Source organism: Copadichromis virginalis, linkage group LG14, assembly GCF_057382275.1.
Source record: "Copadichromis virginalis isolate Kocher_CV1m ecotype Utaka linkage group LG14, C_Virginalis_male_GT1.1, whole genome shotgun sequence".
In the NCBI taxonomy this organism is placed as follows: domain Eukaryota; kingdom Metazoa; phylum Chordata; class Actinopteri; order Cichliformes; family Cichlidae; genus Copadichromis; species Copadichromis virginalis.
The window spans coordinates 21,124,249-21,151,771 of NC_140631.1; the positions used below are offsets into that span (position 1 = coordinate 21,124,249).

Here is a 27,523-nt window from a genome sequence, read left to right on the forward strand (position 1 = left end):
TCAATTACAAATTATAAAAGAGAAAAAAGAAATGCAACATAGCAATAAAAATAATCTTTGAACACATTTTTATGTAGAAATGTTTTTCAAGAAGGGATTTAAAGCAAGTCACTGACTCTGCAAGCTTTATCTCTGCAGGCAGGTGGTTCCAAAGATGAAGGGTCACTTTTAGATTAAATCCTTGACTTTGGGACAGCCAGAAGGTACCCACCTGAGGGTCCAAGGCTCCAAACCAGCTTATATTGAATCAGCATCATTGCTGTGTAGTTCTTGGGCACAATAAATCAGTAAAATCTTGAAATCAATTGTAAAACATACAGAGATGCCATCTGTGGGACAAGGATTTTACATTAGATTCCACAATGCATGTTCAGTGGGTTTGTAGTATTGAAGAGTATACAGTGGGAGAAATAACTACCTGATTCCCTGCTGAATATGTAGGTTTGAACATGAATGAACATTTAAAAATTGTAAACCTGAAATTAATGTGAAATAAAAACCTACAAAAACAAAAGAAATAAACAGAAAAAAGCATGACAGCTCTGTTAGGCAAACACACAAACTGAGTCTCTCTGTGTGTGTGGGTGTGTGCATGGCTGTGTGCATGTACCCATGCATGTGTAAATGTTTACATCCAGCCAATATAAGCCTTTGTAGTAACCCAGTCTGCTGGCCAACACACTGAGTTTGGTCAATAAACCCCACACTGGTGAGGCACCTGATGCTTGTCATGCATACTGCTTATAGAGCAATGTGTGTGCTATTTCTAATATAAAAGACAGTGAAGTATGGAATACTTTTGATGTTGGTGGCCAGTCGAAAGGAAATTAAATTGTCTCAACTCTGTCTTGACTCATGGCACATAGTGGAAGTAGAGCTTTTTTAGTCCATGCGAGTTCAGAATGTGTAACGTATATAAAAGCATTTAAGCAGTATTGAAGTAGGAACACGTGCTGGATTTGAGTCCTTTGAGGTGCTCTTGGAAATGGTCATCCAGGCTCCCAAAAGAAATCCAGATAAAGGCTGGAAAGCACAAATGCCCAAACTTGAGATTTTTAGGTTAAAAATGACCATGGCATGAGAATAAAGGCATCTGATATGTTATTTAAAAGCAAGTGCTTAGAGGTATTTATCAGTATTTTATTGTTTAATTTCTGTAATCACCATTTCTATAGATAAAATCTGGCTGTTTATTTTCTCAGTTTCGGGCATTGATGTATTGAGGTCATTCCATATCACTTCATCAAATCCCTCCAAATGACGATCTCTGATTTGACTGAAAACATCTTAAGGAACGATACACTTATTAATGATAATTATACAAAATTTCAGAGCCTCAGGCCAAAAATAGGAAAATGAGAGAGAATGCCATGCCAAATTTTGGATGTAATATTAATAGAAACTTGCATTTTGTAAAAACATTCTGGGAATGTCACACTGAAGATGGATGGAAGAATGTTTTATCTCATAATCAAGCTTTAATATCTGTTAAATAATTTACCTGATGTTGACTGTGTTTTTTTAATGTTATGCACCTTGTCTATGAGAAGCTGTAAGTAAAAAAAAAAAAAAAAATCTGCCCACCCAGCCTACCCACAACAATCAGGTTTCCACAGGCCTTCAAATCTGCTGTCAGAGACTGGATATGGAAATATTCTGTAGACTTAAAGCATCCATCTTTATATGTTAACCTGAGACACTCCTGAGAGTCCATATTCATACAATCACGTACCCTAAAATATTTGAAGGACCTAGCTCAAGGAGTTTTTTTAGATATTAGAATTTTAAAATGCCAAAATCCCAAAACAGCTTTAAAACGTGTGTAAAAACACCAATAACAATTTTTTAATCAACAACTCCAAAAATGTATTTAATTCTTGTTTTTATATTTCATGTATTAAATCAGAGTTGAAGGTTTAAAATGTCTGCATGAATGCAGAAATAACCCATAAAAATAGCTTTCGTAAAGTGACAGTCTGACATTCACTGCTACCTCACACAGCTTCAGGTGTGCGGGGGAGAGAAAGTAAGCATGTTCTTGCTCTTTTCTTAATGCAGCATTGTGACTTTTGTACCCTTTTGACGTGTACAGCTGAGTACAACATTATAAAAGAAAAAACCGAAGGTGTGTATTATTATGCTTGTTCCTTTCAAATCCTAACGAAACGAGATTCACTGGAAATCAGTCTTGGCTGATTCTTACCTTTCCTTGTTTCCTCGTGTGTCCTTATGAACCAATCAACTAAAAAAAAAAAAAGCTTCTTAACTTTAGAAGTGCTGGTTTGTTTGACATTAAGCAATCTGAGTACATTCTAATGAAATATAAAGATAAAAAGAGACTTCAACAAATTTAAGATGTCATTTATGTGTCAGTATATGGTACTTGATGCATTTCTCAAATTTAGGACCAATCATAGAATACCTCGTCTGCCAGCATTCCCCTTTATTTAAAATCCATTTTCCTTTCTGGCCCCCGATATTTGTTTTAGCCTGTCTGCAGTTTTCTTGTCTCTCTTTTGCTGTTTTTATCTCTCTCATTCTCTTTCTTGCTCAGTCACTGAATCTCTGGTAAGTGTTTTCATTTGAGATGGTAATGTTGTTTCTCATCCAAGAACATGATCACCTAATTACTGAAACAGTCGCAGCGCCTCTTGTCCACTCCACCATCACTCATTTTCTTCTTGCTTCATCTACTGTTCTTCTTCCCCATCTCATTTATTCTCTTGTTTTCATCCTCTTTACATGCCACTGCAAAAAATATTTCTTTTAAAAAGACAAAGGCAGTAGAATTAAAATGAAGCAAAGCGGACAGGCTTCTATTTCCAAGGTTGTGTATATTCCTAATGAAAGGGAATCTGTAAAGTTGCGTCTGTGTGTGTGTGTGTGTGTGTGTGTATGAATGATTAACATTTGGCCAAAGGACAACAAGCTGACTGGTTAGCTATGTCTGGTAAATTACTGATTTTATAGCACACCATCTGAAGTGCTTACAGTCAGTAAGCACAAATATAACCCATACATTAAATTAAACAGTGGCTCAATAAGCAGCATTTTCTTAATACAAAAGCCTACAAACTTGTGAATGTTGACACTTATACTGTAAGCGAATTTATTAGGCCCTGCGAAACGTGTCCCACAAAAGTCTTTGAACGCACATTCAGGCACACAATTGCTGGACAAACAACATACACTTAATCACTGAAAGATGCCCACACAGTTTTCCTCCACCTCTCACCTCATCCACCTACAGTGGGCAGTTTACAACAGGTGATTAAGTGAAGTGATGTAATCAAATTAAAAAAATAAAAATGTTTTTTCGTTTGTTTTTGTTTTTACAGAAATGGTCAGTGCTGTGAAAATGTGTGTTTTATCGACTTATTAAACTTTGTACTTTCAGTTCCATCTGGATTTTAAATTTCGATGGAGTTTTGGATCTAAATAAAGTCCAGAGGTTTTTTGTCACTTTTCATTTGTCATTTCTGTACTGACTTGTACGCTTATCTCTGATTTATCTGCAGGGCTGGACAAAGTTCTATGAGTTTTCCTTGTCAGACCTTCGTGCTGGCTTTGAGATTATCGACAGGCTTTTTGAAGGTAGGACGCTGATGAAATGTGTAAATTCAGCAGAAAGCTCTGCATTTTTGTCTGCACATGATAATCTCTTGTTTCTTTGATTGCCTTTTATGACAGTGTTTCTTTGACGACCAATTATGAAAGAGCATACCCTGGGCAATTCAGCATTCGCATCTCTGTGTTATTTACCTTCTGTGTGGACCCTGCTTTTTATTTGTGTATTTATATGTCTCGATATCTCTAAGGTGGTAAACAATTTCAGTGGGAGTTTGTCCATGGTCTGTTGGAGAATGCTATCTATGGGGGACGTATTGACAACCCGTCTGACCTCCGCATCTTGCGCTCCTACCTTGAGCAGTTCTTTTCCGCACGTCTCCTTTCGTCCTCCCACTCTGCTGGACAGAGAAAAAGCAGAGGAGGATTCTTTCCACCTCAGATAAGCCTCCCAAACTCTTGTGCCATATTGGTAGGTTTTTGGGAACACTCATCATGTAACACCTAGTTGTACATATACTTTTTATTAAGATATATACGTGCATTAGAAATATATGCATCTTTAAGCTTAAGGTGAAAGTTTATATAGTTTGTTTACATCTTCATGAGCCCACGTCCAGTGACAAAGAAGCAAAAACGGTTGATTAGATTCACTAGCTGGGGTTTGTGTTTAACTTCTGTCTGGTGTTAGCTTCATTTTCGCTTGGTTTATAAAGTAGCCACTACAAATAAATGTCAGCAATAACTCTCAAGTAAGTGGTTATGTGGTTCTGTTTTTCTGCTGCTCTGCTTTCTGTTTATATTTTCTTTTCCAGAAGTTAGTTCATTCCACAGAATCACTGAGAGGTCATTTGTTTAAAAAAACAATCAATATAGAAATCTATCATTTGAATTGACAGTCTATTGCTAGAATTTAGCATTTAGCAGTGAGTGATGAGGGAGATCAGTTTAGTAATTTAGGCTTTTAAAGCCCTATTCAAGGCAAATATTTGTTGTTAAAAAACCTGCATCAAACTGTTACAAACAACACACCCTAATGAGCTCAGTATTGCATTATTAATCCCATACACCCACACAGAAATCTAACAAGCATGCCACAAGATTTTACTTTTCAATTTGATATCGTTGCTTAGAAATGGAAAAATGTATTTTGTCTTAAAGCCATGATATAAATTGGCAGAATGCTTTCATTTTCTCTCTCTTTATATGGGTGTGTCAATGTGTGACCTGTATGGGTCTGCGTGTCTTCCCAGGACTACCGCAGAGTAATAGAGAATCTCCCAGAGGATGACAGGCCAGCATTCTTTGGTCTGCCTGCCAACATAGCGAGATCCTCCCAGAGAATCGTCAGCTCCCAGGTGCACCCACACACAGCAGTCTGCCTATTCACACAAGCACATGTGCTCATATCGCCTGCAGCTCACATCAGTCTTGCATGTATACAGATGAAAAATGAAAAGAAAATCAACTCAAATTGTCTTAGCGAGGTGTTGGGTCAACATGTGTCACTAGAGCAGCTTCAGTGCGCCTTGGCACTGATCCCATAAGTCAGTGGAACTCCACTGGAGGGATGGAGCAGCAATCCTGGCAGTGCTGGCGTAGACTCCACATGATAAGCCATGTTATCTCAGCGTGATTTGACAGTGTTCCAAAGAGCTCCTTGTGATGTCAGGAATACTTGGCTTTTTCCACTTTTTCAAGTGCCGCCATAGATGTACAGTTGAGGTCAGGTGACTGTCAAAAAGTCACAATCATTGAAGTCAGTCCTCCTCTTTGATCTTCAAGCAGAAGGTGCAAAGCTTTGAGGTTAGGGTCTTTATTCTGCTGCAGCATATATCCTTCTCCACAGAGAAGCTGAGCAGAAGGTGTAACACAGTTTGGAAAAATAGAGTTCAGGGCAGTCTGGTTAAAGATACCCCTTCTCTTACTGCTAACTGTTGGGCGTTTGTTTCATGTCTGTTTTCCAATCATCCAATGACAAATACCGCCTTTGCCCACTGGCTAGGGTTTTTAGTTGATTTAAATATTTTATCACCATGAATCATATGATTGCCCGTTCGCCCTGGTGAATTATGCCCAGTACACTTAAGCACATACCGTACTCTCATGTAATGTAACTACCTGCAAGCTGTAAGTACTCATTTAGCTATGGTTGTTGAAAGTTTGTGGGGATAGGTTAATTGGATAATCCAAATTGCCACTAGGTTTGAATGTGCGAGTGAATGTGAGTGCAAATGGTTGTCTGTCCCTATGTGTTGGCCCTGCGACAGACTAGCGAACTGTCCAGGGTGTACCCCGCCTCTCGCCCTATGACAGCTGGGATAGGCTCCAGCACCCCCCGCGACCCTGAAAAGGATAAGCGGAAGCGAATGGATGGATGGATGTTGAAAGTTTGTTGCATGTAGAATTACGTAGATGTCTCATTTAAAACTTATCAAGCATAGTCTGCTTTTGGCCTAGGAGACGAGGGATCTGGGTATTTGAGACTCAATGTACTACGGCGCTAACTTTCACATTGACAGTAAATACAAAAACTTTTGTTCTTGTCAAGGCAACAAGTCATTGACAATTAAAAATGTTTAATATTTGGTTAATAGTTAGTTTGTAAACACTATCAGGATGTCATTAGAAGTTGCAGCTGACATTTATAAAACTGTTTATACATTCATTACACAGTATTTATTAAACATTAAAATAAATGAACCCTGGATATTATAAAGTTGAAACTTGTATTTATGATACTTTATAATTCAGTTTAAAGAATGTATGCGTTTGTTGGTGGTATGGCAGTGATAAAATCAACTGTGAACCATCTGTTTAGTTTTGATACCATATTAATATGACTTATAATTAATAAAATATTTTTCTTACATAAACTAATTGCATAAATAATAACATTGATAATATTTTTTTCCTAATTTTGTAAACCATAATTTCATTCATTTCAATATCATGTCTCATGCAAATCTCAAAATAACATTTTTCACAATATGATGATTTTTGCATGTAGTTATCATTTTAAGGAACATTTGATAACATCAGAAAGTTGACGTTTATCATCCGAACAAGTGTATGGCAATATTTTATATATTTTGCATCAGATAAGATTGATGTGTATCTGTGTTAGCTCTTGTGTTGAGCTATATAAGCAAACTCTGCAAAAGCTGCACTCAATCTGTTTTGTTCATTTACGACAATAAACCGAAGCAACTTGAGGGTTTCTAATAACATTTCAGCCGTAAATACATTTACCACTACTTCACAGATATTGAGTCTGACAGTTTGTATAGATGATTGTAGCTGATTAAAATGGATGTTGGTGTTTTTCAGCCTATGGAGCTTTGAGCAAAATCTGCATAGTAAGTTGAATCTGCCAAGTACTTTCTTCCTTTATAGAGGATGGAAAACCCTGGTGTGTATGTGTGAATGTGTTTAATGGTTTATGGTCACTGCAGATTCTGATGTAATACAGTGTAACACAGTCTCACATAAACACACAATATGTTTTATTTCAGTGTGTGTGTGTGTTAGTGTGAGTTTGAGGGAGATGAAAATCTTAAAAGACAGAAGCAGGATATAGACTGAAGGTTGCATGGCTGCATTGTTCACTGACTGTGAACATATCATTTGAATTTTGCAATATTCACATCTAATAATACAAACTATATAGTCTACGTAATATATGAATCTGTGTGTAGTGTTTGGATAGAACCTGTCTTTGGTGTTTACTTTACACATTCAGGTAATTATTTTTTTCAGGCTGAGACTTATTGATTTTTATTCTTTTACAGATTTTCTGTGAAGCAGAAAAATATGTTTTGATTTGATTCTGCCACTTGTGATATTGTGCAAATGTCGAAATGGTAGAAAGGTTGACCTATAATACATGTGAAGGAAGCTGCATAAGAGCCAGTTGTCTTTGAGGAACTGGCCTGGACTTTGGCCAGATGCTACAAAATCTATAAGAGGAAGCAAAATCCAAGATCTTTTTAACCCTAAAGGAAAGATGAAATAGTATAAATGTGACACACACACCACAATTAAACCTTGCTTGTTGCATGCACTAGAGAAAGAGTTTTTTTTTTTACAATAGCATGTTTGTTATCATTGTCGTTTGTGCAGAAAAGAACATGTATATGTTTTTCCATTGTTTTCCATTCAAGCCTGGTATCGTTGTTAAGAATTCATTTTTGAAAATAAAGATGCTTTAGTGTAAATTGGATGAGTAACCAAAACATGAGCACATATAAGGGTTCATTTATTTTAAAGAACCAAATCATTGTTTTCGTAAGAAACATGCTGATAGAACCAAAGCAAGAATGAAATGAAAATGGAATACGTGACATTGCGATGACATTACAATGAGCTCGTTTTGCTGCGTTTTTCTGTTTGTACAAGGTATGATCTTTTTAAAATCTTGCTCATCCTACATTCAAGATCATGTTCTGGGACATATCCAGAGAGCTTTCAGCTATTTTTAGATTGCTACTGCCACTTCCTGCTTTATGCCCTCTGTGATTTTACCACTGACATCAAACTTAGAGCTAGCATCATCTTCTTGTTAAAACTGACCCAAATTTCATGTGAAGGATCGTCACTGACTGTGACCAAGCGGTTTTCTGTTGAAGATTTTGCAGTTTCCAAGCTCAAAGGCAGCATTCAGTTGACCCCCAGGATGAGACTGTCAGTGTAAAGATCTACTGTATCGTCCTGAGGAGTCTGAAGGAGAACATTCAGATGATCTTATCTTGTGCCCCTTAGAGTCCACTGAAAATACTGAAGATTTTAGGTCAGTGTCTGAGATGATGACCTTCAATGTGAGATTGGCCACATTTACATCAGGTAGAGTCTCAGTCACACAGGTCCGGAGATGGTCAACATTGCATTAGGGACAAATGTCTATTCCCTGACCAGTTGGCGACTGGTTGCTGGCTGTCACTAGGAGAGATTTGCTGCACCAAAGTTCTCCTCATAATTGCTTTGACCGATAGCGTAATTCTGTGGTCGCTGGTGGTTTGCATTGAAGATCTCTACTGATACAGATACTGATTTCTCAGAAGATTTTTACACTTTGCATATCTTGTGATTTTAAGTGATTCCACACTGTCGGAGTTTACAAGCAAAAGATCCATTCATTCCAGGAGATGACCCAAATCCTTCTGGACTCGGATGAGTAAGGACATCCAGCATTTAAAAGAAAAAAAACAACAACTGTCAAATCAAACATGTGGAACTTCCCACTGTGGCGAAACCTTGTGAATAAGTGAACAGCTGAAAGTAGCTGCTGCTCCTTTTTTTGTGTCTTCTGATTGTAATTATCCTCAGTTCAACCACACGCAACCTTTACAGATTGTAAGGACAATCCCCATGTGGGTTTTAATACAATTAAATTCACTCATAGCGTGGTCTCCTGATCACTGGAACCACCAACCTAGTTTAATTCATACGACTCCCACAAGACCACTTATGTGAGTCTGTTACTGTGTCTCTTTCTCTACCTATCTCCCCCATATGTCATTGTCTCCCATCCTGGTGTCATTTGTCACTGTCACTTTCATCTTCTCTCTTTTTCTCTCCCTTTTCCCCAAAATGTGTCCCTTCTTTACTCTCACTGTATTTGAGTTCTGCTGTTAACCACATACACTAAAGAGGTCCTGGGGAAAAGTCTGCAGATTTTGTGGAAACCATTAAATATAAATGTCTAATCTTACCAATTACCTGACACGGGTTTGAAATGTCTTTACAAAAGGCTTGAGGTATGATTTCCTGCATTCATAGTTTTTATGCACAATGTCAAAGATAAGCACTTTGGATAAAACTAGCATGTGAAAATGTATCATTGTGCCATTACAACTACAATAACAGAAAAAAAAGACATTAAATGCAGAGAGATTTATTTCTCCAAATCTTGCATATACACATAGAAGCTCTCTCGTATACTGCTTCTGTTCATTTCTGATTATATATTTAGATATAATGACATCTGTGCCTTCTGTGGCATCTGTGATTTTCACTCTGTTATGCTCAATTTATCAATCAGCTTGACTTATTAACAACCCTAAACTAGAATACTGTTATACTGAAATAATGTGAAAAACTGAGTAAATTGACTGCATGAAGTTGTGTAATGTCCAGTAACTTTTTATCCCCAGACAATTATGGCAGAAATTTCAGCTTATTAAAATCTTGGTTATCTTTTTTTTTTTTTTTTTTTTTTTTTTTTTTTGAAGCAAAAATGCTTATTGTTGCACAAAAACCACTTATTGCTGCAACAGAGACCAAGCAACACAGCAACATGGCTGTAACACAAGCACCATGCACTGTCACATTTTTCATTAAAATTCGCTAACATCCAATCCACCTTGAATATGCAAATTCAAATATTTTCCTATTAACACATTCAGAGTTGCTAGGTAGATAAACACATTAACTATGGAATTTTTTAAAAAATAGAAACAGAAACATACTTTTAAATGATGTAAATAACAAAACTGTGCAGTTTTACTCGCTACATGTGTTTCACATGTTTAGCATATAAAGCTTAAGGTTAAAGTCGACCTATTGTGCTCATTACCAGCTTTATTTCAAACTCTTCTAGAGTAGCTCCACATGTTTCATGGTTCAAAACAACCCTCATTCATTTCAAACTAGGCCTTGGTGCAGCCACATTGGTCACCCTCTGTTTGAAGCAGCTCCTCCCTTTTTAACACCTTCCTCCCTTTAAGAAAACTTTCTAATGCTTAACTCATCCTTGCAAGAAGAAGATTTGAAAAGCAGGTGGGAGCTGGTGTGCTCACTACCAGAGCAGTGTATTTCCTTCCTATGACATCATACAGATCTAATAGCAGAGCAGTTTAGAGAGCTCTGCTTACATGTACATATGGTGACCTCGGTATTTGAAACCATGACCATGTACCGAGGCAAAAAGTAAAGCATAGTAGGTCCACTTTAATTTCACACATAACATATACTATAAGGTATATGTATATAAAGTGTATTTAAAAAAGAGAAATCTTGGTTATCTTAATATATTTAAATTACTATTTGAATCACCTTATATTTGATATCAACCTCCTTCATATTGCTGTCAATTCAATTTTAGATTAGGATTTTTTTAATCCTACCTTCATCTCCCTCTTTGATGTACTCGAACAGACATGTGTGCAAATGCACATATATACCGTTTTCCTCCTGAGCAGAGAAGATAAAACAAATGTTAGTAAAGAGTTCTCCTGGACCAAATGAAAGTCATTTATCAGACAAGCTGCTTTACTTGTAACGCAGACATAAGTGGAAACTTGCACTATCACAAAACACACACACAGACACACTGAGTCTAGATAAAAGTACTGTCCAAGATTCTAATCCTGAAGCTAAGCTTGGCTGATTAGGTATGTAAGGAGGCGTGTTTATGGTTCTCTTTTCTTCTTCTTTTTTTCAACATTACAGGGCCTGAAACAGTGTTTTGGGTTTTACATATGGGAGTCAAAATTCATGTGCCTACTTCAAATTATATGGGTGGTGTTTTAAAAAAATAGGCCGTTTATTCTTACAGGAGCACATGCAGCATACCACTGACTCTTTGTGTTTTAATTGTTTACAGGTAATTTCTCAACTGCGCATCCTGAGTCGCTCAGTCGCAACAGGTTCAAAGTTTGACAGGGAGCTCTGGTCAAATGGACTGTCACCTATCCTGAACTTATGGAAGAAACTCAACCAGGTTAGCTGTCTTTACCATTTCATATTGACTTTTTATTGACCCATTACTTTTTGTTGCCCTTTTCCTGCAAACCAAATTGGAAAGCTGCATCTGTAGCTTTTAAAGGACTTCATTTGCCTTGATTTAGTTAACTTTAAAAAGTCAAACCGTACTAATACTGCAGCATTTCTACTGTCACTGCACATCAACAACAACTAGTTGTAATATCAGAAATGGGTGGAGGTCCAAAGTGCATGACTCTGAGGCAAATTAAATAAAAAAAGGAAAACTATTGAATGATCAAAAATTGGAGAAACACACAGTCCAGTTGGCAACAAAAAAGAACAATACGTAGATATACAGGAAGTAAATGGAGAAGGGGAGAGGCAAGGCTATATGCACAGACAGGGCAGACTGTTCACATTTGAATACAATCAAAACAGGTCAACATGAGGGTCACAGCAGAGGGAAAGACCCAAAAGCAGGAAGTAAAGCCACGGTGAGACAACTAACCTTCCAAGTAAAACAGCATTACCACAAAGACAATTAAAATAACTGAAGCATGAAGACTAACATTAAACATGAAGACAGGGGACAGGGAATACAGAAGGCAGGGGGGTAATGGAAAAACTAGGAACACAAAGGGACTTAACAAAACCAACAGACAACAAGGGTCGTGACACCTAATTAAAAGTTGTGGGAAGTAATCGGATATTACTAGTGCTGTCAAAGGCTGTCACACACAGTGGCTTGCTTGGCCAAGAAGTACTGCTGTGTGCAGTTGCTTGGAGACTGGCACGTTTTCAAATTAAAAGGACATCTGCCTCCACCTTTAACAATTTAGTCACCGTGTATCAGTCTCCTCTCTCTGCCTCTCATGCTGTCAAGCACACATGCTTACTGTCTCCTCTCTCATTTACACTTATGTCTCCTCTCTTTCTGTCTCTCTTCTTGCTCTTTCAGTCTCTTGTAGATGGAGTTGTTTTGTACTTACTGAAAGGAAAATGGTTAACTGTGTTAATTGTTGCCATTATGTCACCAGCAAGCTTTCCATAGATCACAATCAACCTCTGGCTGCTTTCAATTAACTATCCCTTTGTCATCAACCAACCTTGTTGCTTGACCCTCAGTGGATCTGAACTTCCCAGTGTGCCATTTAAATGCACGTACTTGCACGTGTGCATTGGTTGTGTGTGCAAACCTTTATGGTTTGTGGAAAATATGTGAGAGGTGTGTGTGTGTGGAAATGTACAGACACATTTATTTTTGGCAAATCATTATGTAGTCTGGAAAGACATGGGCAGAGCATGATACAGCAGAGACTGTTTATTTGGCTTTTTAGTTACATTTTTAAATGGAAACAATAGCTTAGCTCTAGTCAATCTGAATCCCGTCCAACCAGCTTTTTTCTTCATTGTCTGTCTTCATCCCTTGGTCCTGCTATCCTTCTCTTCCTCTCTTTTTTTGCCTCTTTCTCTAACTGAGTTGTTGCAAGGAAAGCGAAATAGAATCCAGGTATAGAGTGTGATGGTTCTAATAGATTACAACAAAATCCAAGCTTTTCTATTTTTTATTTGTATATTTTTTTTAACCTATTTGTATACTGTATGGTATACTTTGTATACAGAACACAAAGTGTTTATCTAATGTAAACAAGTGCTCAACCTCCACCCCTGTGTTTGCACTGTGTGGAGCAAGAAAATAAATTCTGTTTAGTAATATGATGTTACTGTAGGAATTTAGTATATGCATATATACAATGATCCATATGGAAATCCATAGATAATATTTTACCATTGTACTGTATAAGGGGGGAAAGATAGCATGCTAATGTAGCAGGAGTTCCTAAAGTGAACATACATCTTACTCTGAGTATTATGTAGACAATACATGTTGCAAATGAAATGAGAAATCAACATTAAGTTCCATACACTGAACTAGAACACATTAAAAGCCCCTCAGAAAGTCTTATGAACTCTACTGGGTGGAACCATCCCCTCATTCTGTTTCGATGATTGTGGTACAGAGCACTGTCATTTCACGTCAGTGCAATTTATATACAGTTAACTACAGATGAGAGCATTGTAATCTTGAAAGAGAGCACTCGTCAGAAAGAAATATTTTTTTCATAGGATGAAGGTGATCACGTTGAACAACTTCACATTGATGTACAGTGATCATTTCTGTATTGGAACAAGTAGACTCAAATAGCTATAGCGCTCTCATAGTTTCTCTCATGTCTCTCATCTATCAGGGCTCTACACTAATCCACCAGAAGGTGGACCCACCTACAGAGAGTCAGAAATCACCAGTCCTTTCATTCATTTCTCTGGAACAGTTCAATGCCATCCGCTTGGTCCAGGTGGGTAAAAACATTAGAAATGATAGCTACATTCAAAATGGGCTACCACATAATTACAGTATCCGAATACTTTTTTTTTTTTTTTGGGGGGGGGTTAGGTAGTGGTACCCACCGTGTTTAATTCAACATGGAGTAAAAGACTGAGACTTGTATGTAAATAAAGCTTGCTTTGTTTCTTCTGAAAAAACTGATTAAGATTAAAAGCCATGGAGATGCATAAGCTAATTTCCCTTCATTGATTGTTTAAGTATGTTACTTATCTCATGGAATAGTTTTATTCATTTCTAGACACTCACAGTTATCTGTTTGTTGGGGGGGGGGTTTAAATGAACCAAGGCAATCAGTGGAAGCAGGCTTGATCACTACCTGCATCCAATAGCCATTTGCCTCATTATGAAACATACAGTTGTGGTCAGGATCATGTGAATGAATGTCATGGTATTTTGGGGCTTGAGTGTACAGCATATATCTTTAATGAGTTTGATGACTTTAATGATTGTATTTTTTTTGCACAGTATGTACTGTATGTAAACTGTAAGTGTCATCACAGAGTATACACCAGTCTCTGGCCGCACTGAGCAAGGTCATCCGAGGGACTCAACTGTTAACTCCAGAAGTCCAGAAACTGGCCACTGCCCTACTAAATCAAGAGGTAAGACAGGCAAAAGACAGAGAAACTCAACCCTAACACTCTATGTGCTATTTTATGCTTTTGAGTACATGTGTTATCTAGAGTTTTTTTAATGTTTCTCATGATGATTTATTAAATGGGGCTTAGTGCAATAAATGTGGAATACAATTGAAAATAAAATGGAAGGCCTTACCCTGATAGTATTACAAATGCACACAGAGTCCCAAATGCTGTATGCAATGCATCTTTTAACTCACATTTATCTTAAATCTTTCTACAATGCTGCTGAAGGTTTCTAACTCTTACCATAAAATACACAGTTAGCTCTGTCTTCAGTGACAGTGACAATGTAAAGTAAAGCTTTCTTTTTACCATATTGTTTTAGAGGGGGACTGCAATTCTTTTTATTCTGTGGTGAAATGAAGGCCACAGGGACAGGCCCATACACAGTATACAGAGCTGACATGTAGACATGTAGCAAACACAATATGTATCCTTGTATGTCCTCAGGCTGAGTTGGGGACAAAGGGGATATTATGAGGTAGAGAAGAAGAGACACATCCAACCTTTCACTCCTTCTGTGTGTAATCTCCAGAGAGAAGCCTTGGGCATAATTCCTGTTTCGCTGCTTGCCTTCTCTCTCTTTTTGTATTAATCAGCAGGTTTTTTTAGTCGTATCGCCGTTGCCCTCTCGACCAGCTCCAGTCTTTATCTGTCACATTTTCCAATCTTTGATTTCCTTACATTTTCTCTATCTTGCTAGCTTTTTCTTTTAATATGCAGTTATGGTAAAAGTAAAGTGCACCCTCTGTCTATTCTAAGGTTTTTATATTATCAGGACATAATAAAAAATCATGTGGTTCTTACCAGGCAAATTAGGAAAATGCAACTTCAGATAAACAACAGCAATACAACAATACAAAGGATTTGACTGTCAACTCAATGACTTCAATATGCACAGGTCCTGTGGCTTCAGAACAAGCCAAAATTATCGCCCTTCTGTCACCATTCTTGACAGTTAGTGTTTGTGCCGATATACTGTGTATGATTTTCTCCAAACAAAATTATGGCCAAACATCTCGACTTTGGTCTCATTTATTCAAAGAACAACAGATAATATTCTGAAACCTATAGAATCTATGATCCAACCCTTTTGCAGTTTCTCTGAGCATTGCACGGTGTGATTTTTGGGGGAAGTTGCTGAGATGTTCACTGATGGGAAGATTGGCAGCAATTTTGAATGTTTTCCACTTGTGAATAATCTTTATCAATAAATAGACTTTAAAATCTTTTGAATTGCCTTATAACTCTTCCTAGATTGATGGGCAACAACAAAAGCTTCTTTTAACATGCTCCAGACCAGCAAACTGCCACAACCTTTGCTTTTATAGAGGTGTTCGTTAGGGATGGGTATCGTTTAGGTTTTATCCGATACCGGTGCCAAACCGGTACTTTTGAAACGGTGCCGGTGCTCAAACAGTGCTCAAACCGGTGCTTAAAGAATGGAGAACACAAAATTGGTCCAAAAACCTCTCATGTTCAGCTGTTTTTTGTAAAAAGATAACAATGTTAGCCTTTTCTGCAGCTATGGGGCATATACAGTATCACTCTTGGCTGGAAGCAGTGCTTAAACAATGGAAAAAACACAAACTTTGTTCAAAACCTCTCATGTTTAACTGTTTTCCACTTTTTCTTTGGTCATTTTAGCCTTTTTGGCCAGGGTGAAGGGAGTATCTGCCATCAAACAAGAAGACAGCCGCATGTAGCTATGATGATGTTTGCTAGTTCACCTTACATGCATTAATTTAATAACATGGTTAGCCTACTCAACGTAAATTACACACGAACAACATTAAGCTACTCACGCAGAGAAGAACGGCTGCTGCTGCCATCATCATCGTCCGTCATCATTTCTGCTACACTGGCAGGGCTAGGGGCCAGGACTCTCCTCTTCGTGTTTTTGGGGGATGTTGCATAACAGGCAACCCACCCGCAGTAGATGTGCTCGGTGTGAGGTCTCGCAGCAAGCTATCATACGGTGCATTTCTGGGCTTTTAAAAAAAACGCTATGCGTCGCCAGGTGTTTCATCGGATTTGAGGTGTTACCTCCTTTGACAGTATCACAGTATCAGCTTAAAGCACTTGTTGCTGCTGAGTTTGCATATTTTGCTGTGAAGTACAACCAGACTTTTGACCGCTTCGCCTTGGACATTTTTAATCTGTAGCTCTGCTCTAAAAGAACGTACGTACCTGGGCCCGCCTACTATCCTCGGAAACGTAAAATGATTGGCTAGAAGTGTATCACAGCTCAGGAAAAAAAAGCACCGAAATAAAGCACCGAAATGTGCGCTGCTTTTCGGTCTGGTTACTACCGTTTATGTCAGAACTGGTGCCATCATGGCACCGGACACCGGTACCCATCCCTAGTGTTCGTACTTGCTGATGACCACTATGCATTGGTTTATTACCACCTTGCTGGTACTGACCCTCTTAATTGCTATTGAAACAAGAAGGGTCTACTTCGTTTTCCACACGTCTTCTACATTTTGGGTAGTTTGTTTGTTTTAATAAATGTCACTGTGTAATGTGTAATGCTTTGTAGTTCATCTCAGGTTATGTGTACCTTATAAGACCTACTAAAGACTGGACTTTTTATCATGTTCTGATATTTAAAATCTATTCCGAATTTCAAAATAATAAAATATGTTAGTGGTTTAAAAATATATGTAATTACAATTAAGTCAGTTATCAATGGGAACTGTACAAATGTATAAAATAAAACAAAGCCATTTGTTTTATAATTTATAATTATATCTTTAATATACATCTAATTTATATCTCAATTATAATTCGGTATCACAAAAAACCCCAAAACACTGTCCATCAGCTTTTAGCACACTATGGTCTAAATAAAAACTTTTTTTTTAAAGTCTGATTTCCACTTTTAAGTGTTTAACCTTTAACATTATTTACATTGTTTTCCTAAAAGATCATACCTTGTCGTCCATTTTAACTGACCTATGTAACTCCTCAGTGCTGTATATGAAACAGATGCAATCACAGTTTTTATACAAGTTTTATAAGAGTTCTGTTCAGCCTATTCTGAGCCTTTTCCTTTATGGCCTGTCTAAAGATTTAATTTCTGTAATATGCATAATCAAGATACTGTGTTTTACCTTTTTGTTAAAGACAGAAATGCATTTTGTTAGCTGTATAGATCAGGAGAATTTTTTCAGTGTCATAACTTTTTATCATAGCTTTTTTTCTTTTTTTATATTAAAAAAAGATCATTAATTTTGACCCACAATATTGTTTGAAGCTCTCTGATGTGAAGCTTCTCCCAGAGAGGGAGCATTGCTTGACAATTAAATCAGAGTTTTGCCAAAAAAGATATTGCCTAGAGTATAAAAAGGTTGTTGAACCATAGAAAAAGCAGCAGCAGCTGTTATGTTTCCTGCTGCACATTTTGCAGAAACACAAAATTCTCGGCATACATCGAATTTACTGGCAGCTAAATTTTTTAACAAACACCTGATGACTTCTGTGACCCTAGCTGGCAGTATTTTTACATCACTGACAAGAAGCCGCTGAGTGAATTGGCCTAAATGCGATTCTCCCTGCAATGCTACAGTACGTGACTATAATATTTGGTTCTAACATTATTTTAAACCTCAGTATTTTAAAGAAACTTTATCACTGTCCAAGCAGTAAGTAATTACGTATGTACAGCTTCAGTTATTTATGACTATATAAAGCCAAGGTTTCCAGGGGGGCAAACTAAACAGACAATGATATTCTTCCCTCACACCAAAAGTTCAAGGCAGTTGGCTGTCCTCCATGTGCCTGACTGAGGAGTTTTTCTGTCTCACTGTGGCCAGGTTTGGTGCTGAGAAAATCACTGTTTTGGGGGGGGTTGTTTGTTTGTTTTTCTTTTCTTTTTGTTAAAGTTCTTATGTTGCGACTGGGCACTACTACTACTACAAATGTCACTGAAAATTGAACCAAACAGAAGCATTTTTACACAAGCAGAAAATTAAAATATGAGATCAGATATAGCGCTGGTAAAATAAAAGCGGGTGCTTCTTAAGGTAAGGCCTTGAATTTGTATTACACATTAAATTTTTTAAATATTACTGGAAAAAATCCTAATTACATACAACAGATACACAGTTAAGTGAGCATTTAGTGTCTTTTATAACAAAACAGAATATGAATTAGATTGGAGTCTTTACAGGAAATACTGTTGCATACAATGAGCAGATCACATGGATTAATGCCATTTTGCATTTGGGCTTCTATTATAACCGACTGTTACTAATTAACCCCATTTAAATCAGAGAAGGTTAGAATGAGCTGATGATGCGATTTATGCATTTGAAAAATGCTCCATTTATGGTTGTGATAATGTAAAAGTGTAGCAGACACAGTTCTGAGGGGATCAGCTCTGCTGCCCTTTCTCTCAGCTGTGCAGTAAAAAAATAATTACATGATTGGAAAGAACCCAAACTACCTACTTTCTGATGGGGGGCTTGGGTTGTATGAGAGTCATAAGCAGTGCTGGAAGACAGAAAAAGTGTTACCCCTACCTTCATTTGGTAGAAAGAGCATGATTATCAGGACATGGTGACCGATGAGGAAATGGCTTTTTGATTAAAGGTGAAGTAATCTCTGGTATCAGTTAGATTTTCAGTACCACTTGTAGTAATTCGCAGGCCAATACTAATAATCATCATAGTAGCTTGGGTTTGTAACCAAAAATTAGTTATTCAACATATTATCAACACATACAGTGGGGCAAAAAAGTATTTAGTCAGCCACCGATTGTGCAAGTTCCCCCACTTAAAATGATGACAGAGGTCAGTAATTTGCACCAGAGGTACACTTCAACTGTGAGAGACAGAATGTGAAAAAAAAATCCATGAATCCACATGGTAGGATTTGTAAAGAATTTATTCGTAAATCAGGGTGGAAAATAAGTATTTGGTCAATAACAAAAATACAACTCAATACTTTGTAACATAACCTTTGTTGGCAATAACAGAGGTCAAACGTTTACTATAGGTCTTTACCAGGTTTGCACACACAGTAGCTGGTATTTTGGCCCATTCCTCCATGCAGATCTTCTCGAGAGCAGTGATGTTTTGGGGCTGTCGCCGAGCAACACGGACTTTCAACTCCCGCCACAGATTTTCTATGGGGTTGAGGTCTGGAGACTGGCTAGGCCACTCCAGGACTTTCAAATGCTTCTTACGGAGCCACTCCTTTGTTGCCCGGGCGGTGTGTTTTGGATCATTGTCATGTTGGAAGACCCAGCCTCGTTTCATCTTCAAAGTTCTCACTGATGGAAGGAGGTTTTGGCTCAAAATCTCACGATACATGGCCCCATTCATTCTGTCCTTAACACGGATCAGTCGTCCTGTCCCCTTGGCAGAAAAACAGCCCCATAGCATGATGTTTCCACCCCCATGCTTCACAGTAGGTATGGTGTTCTTGGGATGCAACTCAGTATTCTTCTTCCTCCAAACACGACGAGTTGAGTTTATACCAAAAAGTTCTACTTTGGTTTCATCTGACCACATGACATTCTCCCAATCCTCTGCTGTATCATCCATGTGCTCTCTGGCAAACTTCAGACGGGCCTGGACATGCACTGGCTTCAGCAGCGGAACACGTCTGGCACTGCGGGATTTGATTCCCTGCCGTTGTAGTGTGTTACTGATGGTGACCTTTGTTACTTTGGTCCCAGCTCTCTGCAGGTCATTCACCAGGTCCCCCCGTGTGGTTCTGGGATCTTTGCTCACCGTTCTCATGATCATTTTGACCCCACGGGATGAGATCTTGCGTGGAGCCCCAGATCGAGGGAGATTATCAGTGGTCTTGTATGTCTTCCATTTTCTGATGATTGCTCCCACAGTTGATTTTTTTCACACCAAGCTGCTTGCCTATTGTAGATTCACTCTTCCCAGTCTGGTGCAGGTCTACAATACTTTTCCTGGTGTCCTTCGAAAGCTCTTTGGTCTTGGCCATGGCGGAGTTTGGAGTCTGACTGTTTGAGGCTGTGGACAGGTGTCTTTTATACAGATGATGAGTTCAAACAGGTGCCATTCATACAGGTAACGAGTGGGGGACAGAAAAGCTTCTTACAGAAGACGTTACAGGTCTGTGAGAGCCAGAGATTTTCCTTGTTTGAGGTGACCAAATACTTATTTTCCACCCTAATTTACGAATAAATTCTTTACAAATCCTACCATGTGGATTCATGGATTTTTTTTTCACATTCTGTCTCTCACAGTTGAAGTGTACCTCTGGTGCAAATTACTGACCTCTGTCATCATTTTAAGTGGGGGAACTTGCACAATCGGTGGCTGACTAAATACTTTTTTGCCCCACTGTACATCGATCAGGCATGACATTAAGACCACTTACAGCTGACGTGATTAAGACAGATTTTCTCTTCATTATGGCACCTGTTAGTGGGCGGGATATATCAGTCGGGGTGCTTATGCTGACCCATATCCACTGCTGAAAGCCCCAGCAATGGCACATAAGTATCAGAACTAGACCATGGAGAAACGGAAGAAGTTGGCCTGGTCTGATGCATATCATGTGCATGACCCGGGTGTGTGTTCACTGCTCGCTTGGGGAGGAGGCACCAGGATGCAGAAAAAAGGAAAGCCAGCAGAGGCAGTTTGCTGCTTTGGGCAATGTTCTGGTAGGAAATCTTGGCTCCTGCCACCTACCTAAGCATTGTTGCAGACCTTGTACACACTTTCATTAACATATCAGGTAATCCCTGATGGCTGTGGCCTCTTTCAGCAGGATAATGTGGCATGCCACAAAGCAAAAATGGATCAGGAATGGTTTGAAGAGCACAACAACAACAAGTATGAGGTGCAGACTTGGCCTCTGAATTCCCCAGATTTCAATCAATTGAGCATCCAGGATTCAATTGAGTAAAAGGGGTGCCAATACAATATTAGGTAGGTGGTTATGATGTTATGTCTGATCGGTGTATATTGATTGCACTCCTGTATACATTTGGTTTGTGTCTCTGTTTTCTGCCACCCTTATCTTGTTAAAAAATAATAATTAAAACAGCATTTTACACTTATTTGTACCCCACAAATGGCAGTGACTTAACTTAAACCAGCACGTTTTTCCTCCTAAGACACTTCAGTGCAACACACACACATACATACACACACCCATCCCCGCAGCAGGAGAGTGAGTGAGTGAATGGTTGACTTGCAGCTGAGAGACATGCAAAGTCTCTTTTATTTCCATTATGGCTTTCATGCCTAAATACCACCAAATTCTCAATTCTCAGCCTCCTGCTGTGCATGTTTGTGCATGTGTGTGTGAGTCAAATCTTTGATCTCTGTTTAACGGTAACATACACGGCCTAACGTGTTCAGGAGTTAACATTCTTCTCTTGAGAAAGCTTTCCTTTCCCAACCCTGCAAACATTTTACATTTGTCTGTAACTTCCAAATTAAGACATTACAGATATTGCTGCACAGACAAGACTGTCTGTGGATCTGCAACAGTTACTTACATCAGGAGACAGACAGACAGTACTGTTTATGAACACAAGAGTATTTTTCACTTGTAAAGTTTAAGTTAGCATTGTAACAAGTCACAAATATATTCAGTATTTTTACAATATATAAAATAGTGCCTGAGATTTATCTCAGTATCACCCAGCTGTAACTGTTTTTGCATGTCATGACAGAAATTGAGGATGTCACCAGTGACATCACAGAAACTTAAATATAGATTGCATTTTAGCTGGACCACAGTGAGGATGTAGCTGGGCGCAGCGTGCCCTTCAGTGACTTACACATATTGTTAAATTTGTATTTTGAATCGTGTCAAGGCAACTCGACAGGGGCTGATGTTGCTGCAGTCCTCCTGCAGATTAACTGTGGCTTGGCTGCCAGCATGGTTAGGAGAAGGACATAGAGGCAGGTTCACATAGTGGCAGAGTAAACCTGCAGAGTACCCCTGTTTTGTTTTTGTTTGTTTTGTTTTTTAAAAAACATGGTTTACATCACTCTTTTGCTTATACTCATTTTTGTGATTTTTGCTTTTATTATTGCTTGCATTGACCTTTATTCTCTGTGCTTGTTTCCTCTTGTCTCAGTGTCCTTTAACATGGCAGAATAAATGGGAGGGACCAGAGGAGCCAATGCAGTACCTCAGAGCAGTCGTAACACGGGCCCTCGCCATACAGGTAACACGTGATGGATGGTATAGCAAAAAGACATAATCTGCTGTCTTTCTTTAGGAACCTGCTTTTCACCACAGTCACAAAAAGAATATTTATAAAAAGCAGACAAACATCTATTAACATGCTATGCAATACATGACAAATATAGTGCATTCTTCGTGCGTGGGTTCTCTCCAGATACTCTGGTTTCCTCCCACAGTCCAAAGACATGGAGTTAGTATAATTGAAAACCCTAAATTGCCCCGTGTGAATGTGAGTGCGAATAGTTGTGTGTATCTATATGTTAACCCTGTGACAGACTGACGACCTGTACTAGATGTACCCTGCCTCTCGCCCTAAGACAGCTGGAATAGCCTCCAGCACCCCCACAACCCTGAAAAGGATAAAAGGAAGAGAATGGATGGATGGAAAAGTGCAAATGTTTTGAGGCTTAATGCTACAATGGGAAATGGGTGCCGAAATATATGGAAAATCAGTACATAAGGCAAAAAAAAAGAGTTGGCACAAAGCTCAGTATTTGTTATGGCCACCTTTATTCTGTAACACAGCCTGAACACCTTTAGGCAGGCTTTCTTGTAATTTCTTTAAGTAGTCTTCTGGAATAGGTCTCCAGGCTTCTTGAAGGATATTCAAAGCTCTTCTTTGGATGTTGGCTTCCTTTTGTTCTCTTCTCTATAAAGATGATTCCACACTGCTTCAATAATGTTCAAGTCGGTATTCTGGGAATGCCAGTCCATCACTGATAGTGTTCTACTGTGTGTTTCTACTCTCCAGGTATGTTTTTACTACACTGGCAGTGTGTTTGGGATCATTATCATGCTTGAAAATTTAAACTGTTGCCAATCAGACGCTTTCCAGATAGTATTGCATGGTGGTTCATTATCTGATAGTACTTTGCAGTGTTGATAATTACATAAAATTTTGGCAAGATCCCAAACCCCACTGGCTGAAATACAGCCACATGTCAGAGCTTCAATCATGTATTATAAATGGCTATATACACTCACTGATCCATTACTCCAAAAGACCTATTGGCACTGATTTTCAGTCCAGTAATTTAGCATACCTAAGCATTTTCTCCCTGTTTCCCTTCCTCAAGAATGGCTCCTTGATAGCTACCCTTCCACAGAGAGCAATTCTGATGAGGCTTCAGTAGATGGATCAACTGAAGGGTCAGATGAAATAGAGGACTGTGACAGTCCTGTACTCTACTTACCCAGTTCGCTCAGGCTTTTTAACGAAACTCTATACACCGTTCCGAGATATGGCACGTTTTTGGCTAATTGTTCTTTTGGAATCACCTTGTTCGTGCAAATATATGTGTTGTCTTTTCCACTTTTGTAAATAATGTGTTGGTTCTTTGCACAGGTTTATCTCTTAATGTTAGGTGTCATTTTCTACACATGAATGAATAATAGGTCAGTATTTAAGTGGCTTGACAACCAAAAAGTAACATTTCCCTGAAAATGGTCAGGCACAAGGACTGGAGTGAAACTGAGCGTAAAAGCAGCCAATGCCCAAAGAAAAACACTGAAAGACCTTCAAAAAAATGTGAAGAACTATTGCTTGAGATCACTTTGAAAAATGAAAAGAAATTGTGGCTCCATAGAAGCAAAAGAAAAAGGCTTTGCACCTTAGTGTGTAACAGTTGTTATCATTTAGTTTTAATTATTTCTTCACGGGCTGAAATTCACAAGAGCCCACTACTATAAGAGCACCTTTGTCCTCAACAACACATGGTATTTTCTGATGGCCTGAGTTAAAAATTGAGATGGCCTTGAGAATCCTCTGTAGTGCTGCTCTCAACGGAAGGAGACTTAAGAAGTATAAGAGTTTTCTAATCAGCCTTTGAGGGATCCATTTAAATTCATCATGCATTTATCCTACCCAGAGCTTTGTCATTCAGCAGTGATGAATATTAACAGATTTCTTTTCTAAAAATTTTAATTCCAAAGGATTTAAAGAGAACCTCGCATTTCAGAGATCATAAAATATGAAGTGGAATTCCACTTTTTATAAACGGATCTCAAAACAACAAGAGGCCTTTAAGCTGAATTTGCGGTACTTTACGTTATGACATACAGGGTGGTCTAGGCAATGTGTTTATTAAAACGCTGCCAGAAAATTTCTTGTTGTTTTCAATAGGGGTACATAAATAAAAGGGGATTATTCTATAAAAGCAGGAGGTTCTGGGAAGTGTCAGCCTTAGGTTGGTGCCAGGAAATAAGGGTTCTGACGGAAATTCCTCTCTATCTCCGCTCAACTGTGTCTGACTGTACTTCAATATGTTCTGGCAGACTAGAATGCACACATACACCCTCACGTTCAGAAATTATTTCTGTGTGGATGCATTTCATTATCTGCGTGGGCGAGCCTCCCTGCCTCTGTCTGTCTGCTGGCCTGCCTGTCTACCCATCTGTTTGCGTGTATGTCTGCCTGATACTCGATTTTTGTTTTTTCTCTTTTTTTTTGCCCTGTCTTCTAGCCTCCCTGTCTACCTACACTCCATCTGTCTTAGTATGTGTCTGTCTAGAGGCTGCGCTGTCCTTAACTGTCTGTTTCTGCCCATCAGCACTGAGTGATATCTCTGTTTGCAGCATGTCTGTATTCTATTAGCTAATCAGCGCAATAAAGGCAGACTCTTCCAGAGCTGCAGCTGTGTGGAGCTGCTGAAGAATAAAAAGCCAACAGCACAGCAGTGCACCCAGACGAACAGGACGACCTTGACAGCACTCAAATGCTTGCACACATACAGTATATACGCACAAATAGCATGAGCAACATCAGCACAACTCGGTTCGCTTTATTATTAATGCACCCAAATCTTTCTTGGTGCATGCCTCGCTTTGATTATGTGTGCCCACATGCGCCCGGTTGCAAGTGTGTACTTGTGTGTATGTGAAGCTAGGATTTATGCACATTTCTTCTTGACATAAAGCTCATCTCAGTTTATCTCTAAAGCCAGTGCAGACTGATTCTGTGGTAAAAGTGAATCTATTAATAAAAGAGATTGGATCTCTAATGGACAGATAAAATGTTTGCTCATTCTGCCTCCATTTGTCAGCATTTTTCTTCAGTTGACATTAAATCTTAGAACTGAAGCCAATCGGGCTTAAATAATCTTTTGTATTTATAAAGTTTAAAAGCACAGTGAAATCAGTTGTGCTCTGCAACATTTACCAGTAATAAAGTATTTTTGCTTGCCACACAATTTAATAATTTTTTTTTATCCCTTTTTGTTGTGACACAATAGATGGCCGACATCTAATCAAAGCAGATGTTGCTGAATATAGCAGACTGCATCAACATATTGGACGGGGCTAACAAAGCTCCAAGTCCATCTGTGCAGAGTTACACAAAGAATTATGTTTAACATCACTGTTTGTCTGAGTTAAGCATTTATTTTATTTTACTGTTTTTGCACAAAACCCAAGAATCTGGGAGTGTTTCCAGGATTATTTTTAAAGTTGGGGTGGCAAATCTTAATACTTGATTATAAATACAGTTAAGAAATTGCTGTAGAAAATATTCTGCATGGTTTTTGGTCTCATGCGCAGACCTTGTACAGATATACTTTGGGAAAAGCAGCACTGCACGTTGTTTTGTATTTAATTACTCTCTTACAAAGTGCTGAAACACATACTCATTACTTAAAAGAGAAGGATAGAAATAGAAATGGCATTACATAGAAATACCTTAATCAAGTACATTAAAACTGTACCTCAGAATAGTGCTTCAGTAAATGTACACCACTAACCCTGTCCACGCACTCATAAAATGGCATTGGGCTTTGCGAGGTTTGTGGGTGTGCGTCTGTATGTGTATTATGTTCCCATTAGTGCATAATTGGTGTTCCAGTTTTATCAGCTTGTTGATGCGGTGATAAAAAGGTGAGGCATTAAATGGTCTATTAGCCACATTAGGCTGTGCATTTTATTCTCTCCTTTGTAACCCTTTGGCTTCACTTTACAAATACACAATAACTGAGACAAAAATTACTCTGTCCAATTTAGGAACCATTCCACTGAAAGATACATGCTGGGTCCATGTGTTTTTGGACTGTGACATTATTTATTATTTTAGCTGTTCACCAAAATGTGGTCAAGTTACAGTTACATGATGAATATGAGTTTGAATCTCAACCTTTCACCTTTTATTTAAAGGTTTGAATAAAAATATTAGCTGAAATGTTTTTCTGAACAGTTTGGTGTTTTTAGAGGTTCAATATGTAATTGGACAAATCAACATATTAATAAATACTTTGTAAAAATCCTTTTCTTTAAATGATCCCCTGAAGTGTGGCACTCGTGGCCCTCCCCAAATAATGGTTTTCCTGCTGTGTGTGTGTATGTTTTTGGCCATTACTGCTGCTCCATTCAGTTGTTGTTGATCGACTCAGACCAGGTGATTAACTCTGCAGAATATTCCGCTAATTTACTTCTCAAAACCTGATGGATTGCAACTATTTGCCCCCTTCCTGATTTCTTCGTTTTCTTTCGTTTTTTTTTATTTTTTTCATATTTGTCACATTCACCTGTTTCAGATCATCACAACAAGCTTTAATTTTAGAGAAAGATGACCCAAACAAATATACAATGCAGTTTTTAAATGAACAAAGTCCTACGCTGTGTTTATGGAAAAGTCTAATATGTTCTTTCTGTTTTGAGGCTGGTGACTGGTTTGCATCTTGTAATGAATATGCTTCTCTTTATGGTAGACCTGGATAATGATATAAGATAAGATAAGATAAGATAAGATAGAACTTTATTAATCCCTCGGGTGGGTTCCTCTGGGAAATTCGACTTCCAAAAAAAGCACAGCAACGACCAAAGTTACAGTTACAGAACTGTTATATATATACACACACACACACACACACACACACACACACACACACACACACACACACACACACACACACATATATATATATATATATATATATAAATACAGAGACAAATATAAATAAAATATACAAAGGGGATAAATAGAATAAATAGGAATAAAAAATAAAAATACAAGTGAATTGCACAT

The 27,523-nt window shown here is 38.3% G+C and overlaps 1 protein-coding gene across 5 annotated transcripts in view; it reads left to right on the forward strand.

The window, feature by feature from the left end:
* dync2h1 (dynein cytoplasmic 2 heavy chain 1) overlaps window positions 1-27,523 on the forward strand; it is a 121,207-nt gene that overhangs the window by 87,766 nt on the left and 5,918 nt on the right. For all 5 annotated transcript variants that reach the window (XM_085429878.1, XM_085429877.1, XM_085429881.1 and 2 more), the window contains 7 exons: window positions 3,519-3,594; window positions 3,819-4,039; window positions 4,821-4,925; window positions 11,171-11,287; window positions 13,521-13,628; window positions 14,179-14,280; window positions 22,403-22,492. In XM_085429878.1, the coding sequence (XP_085286004.1) occupies window positions 3,519-3,594; window positions 3,819-4,039; window positions 4,821-4,925; window positions 11,171-11,287; window positions 13,521-13,628; window positions 14,179-14,280; window positions 22,403-22,492 (819 nt within the window). The remainder of the gene's footprint in view (window positions 1-3,518; window positions 3,595-3,818; window positions 4,040-4,820; window positions 4,926-11,170; window positions 11,288-13,520; window positions 13,629-14,178; window positions 14,281-22,402; window positions 22,493-27,523) is intronic.